Source organism: Aptenodytes forsteri, unplaced genomic scaffold, assembly GCF_000699145.1.
Source record: "Aptenodytes forsteri isolate BGI_AS27 unplaced genomic scaffold, ASM69914v1 Scaffold526, whole genome shotgun sequence".
Taxonomy (NCBI): domain Eukaryota; kingdom Metazoa; phylum Chordata; class Aves; order Sphenisciformes; family Spheniscidae; genus Aptenodytes; species Aptenodytes forsteri.
In genome coordinates this window covers 396,721-406,872 of record NW_008794596.1, presented here as the reverse complement: position 1 = coordinate 406,872, position 10,152 = coordinate 396,721, and the positions used below count along the sequence as shown (strand labels likewise).

Below are 10,152 nucleotides of genomic sequence, written 5' to 3'. Positions count from 1 at the left end.
GGTCTTCAAATATCCTTCGCGCCGCCGGCCCTCACGGCCCCCTCGCCGTCGCTCTCTGCGGGCCGGAGGGAACACGGCCCCGCTTCCCGAGTTTTATACCGCCCCCGCGTGACCGGAGAGTCACGGCCGCCGTGTCGCGAGTGGGAGGAGCGCTCGGGTGGAGACTTCCACGGCCGTAAGGCGCTAGCTTGACCAGTAACGGAGATCCCACTGCCTTTGGTCACGGGGCAAATGTCTCGACCCGGGCGAGTCTGAGAATAAGACACACAGCTCGAATGAAACCTTTTGTCTCAGTTGTTCAAGATTTATCCTTAATATTCCTAATTATGGCTACCTAACTTGGGAATGGGCAAGTGGCTTGAGGGGCTATTCATACCCACTGATCTTTGCAAGCATCTACAAAGCTTTGCAGCTGCTGGGGAAGGACGATGTTCAGCTGCTGGTGAGTACAACCAAAAAACGTGTCCGCTACTAAAATTCAATTTAAAAGCATCGTATTTAAATTCAGTGTGTTTTTATCATTGTTCAGGTAAAATACAAAGCCTTGAATCTGGCACTTAGAGGCATACGAGCACAGAGACTGCACAGAAGTGTTTTGCATGGGTGCAGAACTCATTCTTAGATCCCCAGCCACAGTACTGATGCCGGTGACTGCAGAGGATTATTCTTGGCCTCCATCACTCCCCTTGAGTTTCATACTGATGTTGTTTGCCACTACATCATAATTGCTCAGTGGTTGAGTTTTCCAAAGTGTTTAACATATATTTGTACTAAACTCAGTAACAGCAGTCCCTTTTGACTCCTACTGGAGATGAATGGCAAAGAATTCTACTTCCAATTTCTGAACACTTTCAGCTGAACTTTAGACTTTCTTTGTTTTGGCAGAAATACTAGTCTTACTCTGGGACCTTACTATTTTTTTTTTTAATCATAAAAAAGCTATAGAGAATATTCACTAATTTACCACTTTCAGGTCCAAACAGTCATTCGCTAATTCAGTAGTCTTCTCTTCGAACTTGGAATTTAACAGGTTTGTTGGAAGTAAAATTTTCTCTCTGCTTACCTAGATATGGGTCCCTAGACTTGCACAGGCGGTGCTAGCAGCTTTTGCTGATGTGAAGCTTTACTCATTAGTACGACACCTTGAAAATGCAGAAACGGCAAAGTGCGTGGTGAGTCTCAGCCTTAAAAAAAAAATTATGCATGTTAATAAACACTGTTGCAGTGCGAACAACAGCAAAATGATAGTAAGTCACACCTTGAATGATCACCTTCATTTGAAAATACAGAGTTTGTGTTAACGTTTCTCCCTGTGCATCCTGTTGTTCATAATTGTTTTCAGTACTTCTGCCAGCTGTGTTCCTGGTTTACATGGTATTCCTGTACCAGAACTCTAACAAACACCATGGAAACTCTTCTTACCATTTTTGCTCTTTCCTGCTATCCGATAAAAGGTTCCAAGATGGGGAGCAGGTGAGAAACTTTCTACTAACAGTACTGATAATTTTTGGCTTGGGATAACACCAATCTACTGATACTGTTTAAAATGCTAACTTTTGTCTTAAAATATAAGGCAACCAAAACCACCTCATTCATGTAGCAAGAGCTCTAGTTCATGGAAGGAACAGCAATTGTGGCATTTCCTCTAAAAATTTTTTTGAAGCCGTGATATAGCTGGTATGTAAAATGACTATTCTCCAGTTCCCTTACGCAGAGTATCACTTTATGGGAAACTTTAAATTAAAGGACTGGAATTTGTGGTAACTTGGGAAAAGGTAACAAAAGCTTGTTTGGGCTCAGATATAGGTCAATTTGTGGTCACGACTTTCTTTACCAGCTATCTATTTTAAAGCAAGTATGTGCTTCTAGTTAGCAACTCCATTGCTAATAAAGCAATTACATAGTTGGCAGCCTTCCAAGCAAAACAGAGTATCTGCACTGAGAGACTCAAAGTTACCTGCAGCATGAAAAACTTTTGGTCAGAGACATGACAGTATTTAAGTTGTTTAAATGTCACTGTCTGCAAAATAATTGACCAAATCTCTTGATAAAGTTTTGTTTTTCTTATGTTCTCTCATTCTAGTTGCAAATATTTAGCTTTGATAGCACTTGCAATCGTTATTCGTCCCACCGCTGTTATCCCATGGATACCTTTGGTCTTCAGTCATTTTTTGCAAGAACAGAGGAAAGCAGTCCTTATCCTACACAACTGCATTCCAGTTGGGTAAGTTCTTTCTGAATTTAAACTATGACTGTGCACAGCTATATCTTAAGATTGATTTTACCACCACAGACAACCCAAAAAAGCTGATTTCATGTAAAAAACAAGGAAAAAAAATAGTCCTTTTGCAAAAGTTTAAAGAAGGGGCATGCTTCCTTTAAATTAATGTATACGCTGCAAAAAAGCACTAGGAGAGATTTCATGAGGATGAGACATGAACAGCATTCCAGCTTAATCTGGGATTGTGCCAAGGATACCGGGTGATGGCAACTGGCCACTGTAAAATGGCCATTAGTATGGATAATCTCGGAAAAGATTAGTAATCAGGGAGTTTTGACAGCTACTTGGAGAAGAGTAGCATCTGATACAAAAGCAATTCAGGCAATATCAGTGCAACCAACTTTCCATTTTTGCAGATTGGTCACAGTAGGAACCTCTTTAATAATTGACCGTGTATTTTTTGGTGAGGTAAGTTGTTTTAAACTTGACTTGCAAGAAAAAGGTGGGGTTTTAGCATTTTAACATGGGCGGATGTTTCAGACTTTTCTAACTTCTGTTATTTCTGTGACTGTGTCTGCCCTATGATCTCTAAATACATCCTAAGCCATAAACCCTTAAACGCTGACTTCTCAGTTATTTTAAATGATCGACTGTTACTTAAAATCAGTATGCTCAGCTCTCAATAAATCCATAGTTATCAACAAACTACAAAACTTACACACTATTGTGTTTAATTGCCTAATATAGAAAGTCTGTGACAAGTCTTAGTAGGAAAAAACCTAAGTATGAGTGAAAATGCTGTATCATTTAAGGCCAGTGATGACTGTGTAATTCAATTTAGCTGTTAGTTTTCACTGTGGATTTGTATTTAACTTCCCCTCCGCCCCTCCCCTAAATCTCCCAGTGGGTACTGGTTCAGCTGAACTTCTTGAAATTCAACGTGCTGCAGAATTTGGGAACGTTTTACGGATCTCATCCTTGGCATTGGTACTTCACTCAGGGACTACCAGTCATCTTGGGTACCCATCTGCCTTTCTTTATTCATGGCTGTGTGCTGGCACCAAAAAGGTATCGCATCTTTCTAATGGCAGTGATTTGGACAGTGCTGGTATACAGGTAATTTCTTCTAAGTGTAACTACTATCTTTCACTGGTTGTGTTCTTTTCAAAGCTCATGTCCTCTCTAGAACAAAAAACCATAGTATTCAGGTTAAGTGACAGAAAACTTTAAACTATTCAAACACTCTAAGAAATGCAGTCAATTATACAATAGCTTCTAAATTTTATGTAATACTACTTCGTGTATCGTTACCAAACATGTATTTTTAGAATTGATTAGACTCTTAAAGAATAAAATAATTCAGCATGAAATTCAATGGAAAACAAAAAAAAAACAACACTCAATCACCTAACAGGTGTTTAAGCAACAACAGAACTAATTAGAAAACTGTGTTTACTAGATGCCTGTTAACAAAAATACCATTTAATTTGGTTCTTTAATACATCCCCAGTATGATGAGATGTTCTTAGGCCTCTAAAACTTACTCCATTCACAAGTCTACACACAGCTCTTAACATTTATCATAGGGCTGTATGTCTCATTTTAAGTTGAGAAGTAGAAGAAAAGGTAAGCTGTTCTAAAGCATCAGAATTAACTGTAGATTAAATGAGAGACACTTTCAGAGAAGAAAAGATACAGCAAATTAATAAATACTAAGTAATAAATTATATTAGACTGCAGTAGTAACCGAATACAGCAAAACAGCAGCAAGGCCACAAATGCCGTCTCTTCTTTCAGTCCAACTCAAAACTGGATATAGCTCTATTGGGTTTAGGCCTTTTTTATCTCCCTTAGTCTTGTAAGAACCTGTTTGGTTCCCATGATGCAAGTCTTGCAGTAATCCCCCAAAAAGCCCCAAAAGTTGGCATGGGAAATTGTGTAAAGTTGTATTAGCAGAGGTGAATGTTACTTTGTTAGCTACAAATGTGTACTTGAATCTTGGCTTCTCATCCACGCTTTTTATTGTGTTTTATTACAGAAAGCAAACTGGTGAAGTACTAGCTAAGTTATATCTAGTAGTCATAGAATCAGACCACTTAATTGCTAGAGTAGTAACCGGGTACTTTTATTAGTGCTTGGTTTAAACTGACCGAATAATCTTAATTTTAATGTACTCATTATGTTCTTAAAAAGTGACAATTTGGATTTTTACTCTAAACTGCTTCAATGCCAAAAGCTTTTAGTACATGCAAGTGCTTTTCTTCTAGTCCTCCATGCTCTAAAACACATTTTGTCAACAGAACTGATGCATTTAACTTTCTCGCTGTACTATTGTATCTGTTTTATTACAGGACTCTGAGCCATAAAGAATTCAGGTTCATCTACCCAGTACTGCCATTTTGCATGTTTTTTTGTGGTAAGCATTGGTTTCAAATGTCTTGCAACCTCCCCTGTATATAATTTTTACCTAAAGAGAGACTGTTAATAGTCAATGTAGGTATTTGACAAAGGCTTCTTAGAACTAGCCTAACCTTTTCTTACAGCTAGGGGGAAAAAAAAAGAAAAAAACCAAAAAGGATGAGGAACAGCAAGTGACTGAAATACAGACGGAGAATCCTTAGCTTGGATAAAAGTAATTCCTGCAAAAAATATGAAAATTGCCTCAGTGACTCCTAACTTTTTAGCAATGCCACCCTTACAGTGAATTTTGTTCCTTGGCTCCTTTGTAGTATTCTTCCACCCAGTTCTGTCAAATATGCCTGACAAATGCCTTTGAGTATGCAACAAAAAAATGAAAGTATTCAAAAACTAAAATTATCCTTTTCTAGATTCAGGTGTGTTAGTAGATGATGCTAGTTTTCTGTCTGCTTTCAACCAACCACCAGCTGGAGGCTACTTCCCACAGAAGTTTTAGAGCAGTTAATGTGATAGCTTTTTCCTTCAGGCATAGTAAGGTGAATTTGTTAAAACAGGAGTAAGGTCCCTGAACTAATGTGATTAACTTAAAAATTAAAGAAAATCTGTCCGCAGTTTAAACTGGAAAGCATATTGCTTTTGCTAACAAAGATTTTTCTGATACTTTAACAGAAACTTTTAAAGTATTTATTTATCTTTTTTCCTTTGTTTTGTGTTTTTTTTTCTTTTAAACACAGAAAAGAGCCTAATAAGGAAGTATTTTACGTTTATAAAACTAGGTATTAACTACAGTAGTTTATCTGTAGGAAAAGTAAAATCATGATGTAAAGTCTAGTATGCTGAAAAGTTACAAAGGAAAGATTAAAACTTCTGGAACATGAAGCTGTATAGCTTTAGTTTAAATACAAGTTCGAAACAGATGAATCAATGAAAATTGTAATTTTCTTTAACCTGTTTTGCTAGTCTAAACAAAAGTAAATCTTATTTCAATAATTTTTGTTCTCTGCTGAGATCAAATATGTAATATGTCTTGCCTTAGTTCAACAGCAGATTTAAGATGAAACAGTTCTACCTCACATGCAGAAAAATTCCAGAATTTATCAAGAGCTAATTATCATCTGTTTGGATACTTTAGTAAAGAAAAAAAATGACAAAAGTTATTTCTGATAACTAGTTACAAAGAGGTCTTTAAATTGCTCAAAACATTATAAATAAAAGCAGGAAAAAAAACCCACATGAATTTCAAAATTATTTCCAAGCACACTTAAAGATAAGCTAAGAGCATTTCACAAAAGCAGTAGAAAAATACCTATAATAGAATGTTTCCACTAGTGTTTAAACCACAGACTAATTAGTGGACTTTGTTTTCATCTGAGATAAAGATCTGCAATTTGTCAGAGCGGACCAGCTGAAGACTAATTTAACTTACTTGTTCCTGACTTCTGAAACAGGCCAATTCTAACTTGCTTCTTGTGATTCAGTAAAAGCGGTCACAGAGCTAGGCTGCATAAAACATTTTTATCTCCTAGTACTGACAAGCACATGACTTAATAAGGGTTTCCAGACTTGTTGCAACATGAAGCTGTCTCCTGTGCCAGGTTCATCTAAATTGTGGTTGTGAGAAACAGGTTTATACAGCTATCTCCCACCAGGAGAAATGTCTCTTCCTATTATTAGCTCCTTCAAGAATAGTGGAGGGGAAGGGGCAGGGACGGGAGATGGGAAAAGATGGAGGAGTAAGCTTTTCCAAGGACAGTAGCTCAAAAATGAATAACCATAAGGGAATGCTGTAGCTTTCAGCATGTTGGAGAAAAAGAATACCACAGCACATGTAGTTACCATTTATTCTGGCTCTACTTGGACATGCGTGAATCAGAACACATCAGTAAGTCACCACATATCATTCATCCAAACTACCAAATGGACTATTTTTCCCCACAAGAAATTAAAATTAAGCTCTAAAGAGACAAAGCACTGGCTTTGAAATTGTACTTCTGTACTTCAAAAGATAGGTATGGGTTTAACATTTACACTGTTAAACCCAAGAGTTAATACGGGCAAAGTCTAACCGTTGAATTTCCATTCAAAGAGTAGAGACAGAAAGAACACTATATTGAAACACCTCAAAGCAAGGTATTGTTATCAACTGAGTAATGGTTTTCCAGTAAGTTATGGTACTTTCAAAAATACTGTGTGGAACTGTTAGTTTTTGCATGACTCTAAAACTTACTCAAATGTTTCTATAGGATATTCTTTGAAACACCTGAAAGCATGGAAGAAATCTGCAGCAAGGTTCCTGCTTTTATCAAACTTACTCCCAGCCCTGTACGCAGGCTTGATTCACCAGCGAGGCACTCTTGATGTTATGAGTCACATACAGCAACTCTGTAATAACTCCTACCAGTCACAAGCTTTTGTCTTCATCATGATGCCGTGCCACTCTACTCCATTTTACAGGTATTAAAATAGTTGTGTCCTATATTAAAATCCATACACTTAAGCAGAAATTAAGATTTTTTTTTTCCCCCTAAGCTTAATAAATTGAGATGGATAAACATGTACAGGAAGAGTTTTGATTTTTCATACCATTAATACAGAATGAATAGGGGAAATAAGCCAAATGCTTATACCACAGAATAAAATTCAGCATCTAAGTTTTACTCAGTTTTTGTAAAATAGCTCTATATGAGGATACGCAGTCTTACGACTTCTGAAAGTAAGTCATATTGTTCCATTACGGTAACTTTTGCAGCAAAGCTAAAGACTAATTGTTACTGTCAAACTTTATTAATTTTACCTTTACTTCTGCTGCTAGAGAGTAAAGAAATGTAATTACAACATACAGCGACTGAGGTCGCTATTCCAAAAAGTTTGCAATAGATCCTAGCAAGTAAACAAAACATTAAAGCAAATATAAACACTGAAGCTGATATGGAAAAGTATCTTTTTAAGAAACTGATGTTACGCAGATGGTATTTTTGTTAAGATAAATCTGCTTTCTGTGAACTGCTAACAACATAGTCACAGCAGTTTGGAGCTGAATCGACTTGTTCTACTTTTGCTTTCCTATGAAGTACAGAAGGGAAGAAAATATGACTCTGGGGGAAAAAACTAATTACTCAATTTTGGTTTTGACTGAGGTGTCTTTAAGTGATGAGTCATTTAAAATCTTAGATATTGGTCAGTTTATCCTGAAGTGTTTGTTTTGTTTTTCTCCCTAGTCATGTTCACTGTCCTCTAAAAATGAGATTCCTTCAGTGTCCCCCAGACCTAACCGGAAATGAGAGCTATATTGACGAAGCAGATGTGTTTTACTCTAATCCACTTGGCTGGCTTAATAAGGAGTTTTACAATGATACGTTATTACCCAGTCACTTGATCTTCTTCAGTGTGCTAGAAGAGGTATGGTAACTACAAGATGAAACAAACTAGTTTTGAGGTCAAGTTAAAAAATAAATTAGGGGAGAGTTATAGTTAAGATTTTTGAAAATTGTTGTCCACAACTTTTTAAAACACAGTTTAAATTAAAATTGAACCCTCTGGTCCATAATATAGTATAGATACCATTCCAGTGATACATACTTTATATTCATGTATGCCCTCTCTGTGAGAATTCTACATTACATAATGTTTTATGGAATTCTCCTCAAGTCATATTAAAATAAATGAGCGGTCTGTTCCTAGAACCATACACTTTTAAGTAAGCAACAATGACAAGCAAAAATGCCTGCAGTCAGAGTACCTTTTCCCCTCAATTCTTTTATGAAGTCATGTCCTCAAATAAGTGTCTGGTGAATATCCACCACTCCGGACAGGATCAAACAGGATAGGTACCTCTTTTTCTAGCAGTCTTTCCTAAAATAAAGGATAAAACTTCCAGGGGACAGTTGAACTGATAGTTTTCAGAAGACTTTGGAACACTGTTCTGGTGCTCCCAACTACACTTCCTGACTGTAGAAACTAATGTATGTTCATTCACAGGAAATATCATCATTTCTAGCTTTAAGGGGCTATGAGAAAACAGCCAGTGTCTTTCACACTCACATACCTCAAGGACGAGTTGGAAGCCACATCTACGTCTACGGGAAAAAAACTGAAATGAATCATACCTGAAGATCAGTTTCTAGACTTCAGACCTAATGAGATCAATTTTGCGTAGCAGTACTATGCTTAGAAGATCTTGTACTGCAGAAAGGAGAGAGTAGTGAGTCTGAAACCTGGTAAGTCAAATGGGGAAGTCTGATTAGGCAGCCATTGGCTGTCTGGAAATACCTAAACCTCTTCCTGAAGGCAACTTCAGTAGCAGTATGGCAGGGTGGGAGTGTTGACCTACCCTGCAACACTAGAAAACATCGGGAAGACCAAAGTTACCATATGACTACTTAGACAATAAGGAATTAGACAAGACTGGACCATGTTTATAGAACTGTACAGCTATGCAGATTTGTTTTATAAATAAAGACTTTTATCCACAATGTCTCTTTATTTTTCTTCTTACAATATGCAGATATGCAAGACATTTCAAGTGCTTAAATCAGCAAGCTGATTAGAATGCAGCACAGCAAATTCTTCACAATTCAACAGGCTCTTGAACCCCCTCCCCCCCCCAAAGACAAGAAGCAAGTATAAGATTACAAAACACTAACAAATACATTACCATAATGTAGACCTATTTTTTGAAGGATGAGATGAAGTTAGTATATCAAACACTGGAGTTAATTATTGGTACATTATGCATGACTCAAGCTTGAGCTACACTAACGGAATGCAATTAAGCATATTTTTCATACACAAGTCATTGCATGCCTAGTTTCTGCAACAATACTGCTGGCACCCAAACTATCATCACTTCTGAAGAACAGTTAAAGCAACAGTACAGAATATGCAAATTAGAAAGCTTGACTTCTGCCTTTTAACAAAAATGTGTAAAAATCAAATTATTTAGAGAAAAAACTTGCATCTTGCTGCTTTGTTGAAAAACAATTAGATTCCAGAGACAACATGAATTATTAATTCTAATCTTACTTTTACCATAAATTACTCAATATTTTGGATCAAAGGGTAATTGCCCCAATTCTATTTCAAGATTTGCCATGTGTCTTCCATTAGTGCGACCATGTTTATGCCATTTACCTTCTCTTTTATTACGGAGGTGGTACTTCTGAGCTTGTTTTTCATGTCTGGAATTTTCAGTTTGTGTAAAAGAAGGCCTTTTAGGTCGACTGCAAGGAGTAAACAAAAGCTTATTACTACTCTTACGAAAGCATCTCTCCAAAAACATTTTTAAACACAATTACATTGTCAAGAACAGCTTTTAACATGCTGAGGTTGACTGAAAAGAAAACAAAATTAGTATTAAGAAGTAGTCCTTTCTCTTGTAAGCAAAATGGGGGTGGGGTTTATTTGTTTGTTTAAATCATCAATAAGTTGGTATATTTGAAATAAATTCTTTCTAAAAATAAAAATGCTCTGCAGCTGGTTGCCTGAAGGTCTTTTTAGGATAAAGCCAGGTAAAC

The 10,152-nt window shown here is 36.8% G+C and overlaps 2 protein-coding genes across 6 annotated transcripts in view; one reads left to right on the top strand and one right to left on the bottom strand.

Annotated features, from left to right (window-relative positions):
* The window catches only part of PIGB (phosphatidylinositol glycan anchor biosynthesis class B), a 13,006-nt gene extending 3,747 nt beyond the window's left edge, over positions 1-9,259 (top strand). Inside the window, exons 3-12 of the mRNA XM_009272687.1 lie at positions 295-442; positions 1,068-1,172; positions 1,343-1,473; positions 2,084-2,224; positions 2,638-2,689; positions 3,126-3,337; positions 4,573-4,637; positions 6,883-7,093; positions 7,858-8,038; positions 8,618-9,259. Coding sequence (XP_009270962.1) covers positions 295-442; positions 1,068-1,172; positions 1,343-1,473; positions 2,084-2,224; positions 2,638-2,689; positions 3,126-3,337; positions 4,573-4,637; positions 6,883-7,093; positions 7,858-8,038; positions 8,618-8,749 — 1,378 coding nt within the window. The 3' untranslated portion in view covers positions 8,750-9,259. The remainder of the gene's footprint in view (positions 1-294; positions 443-1,067; positions 1,173-1,342; positions 1,474-2,083; positions 2,225-2,637; positions 2,690-3,125; positions 3,338-4,572; positions 4,638-6,882; positions 7,094-7,857; positions 8,039-8,617) is intronic.
* The window catches only part of CCPG1 (cell cycle progression 1), a 23,543-nt gene continuing 22,450 nt past the window's right edge, over positions 9,060-10,152 (bottom strand). For 4 of the 5 annotated variants that reach the window (XM_009272670.1, XM_009272671.1, XM_009272672.1 and 1 more), the window contains one exon: positions 9,069-9,858. In XM_009272670.1, coding sequence (XP_009270945.1) covers positions 9,678-9,858 — 181 coding nt within the window. In that variant the 3' untranslated portion in view covers positions 9,069-9,677. Of the gene's footprint in view, positions 9,859-10,152 lie in introns of all 5 variants that reach the window. The other variant, XM_009272674.1, reaches the window with a different exon arrangement.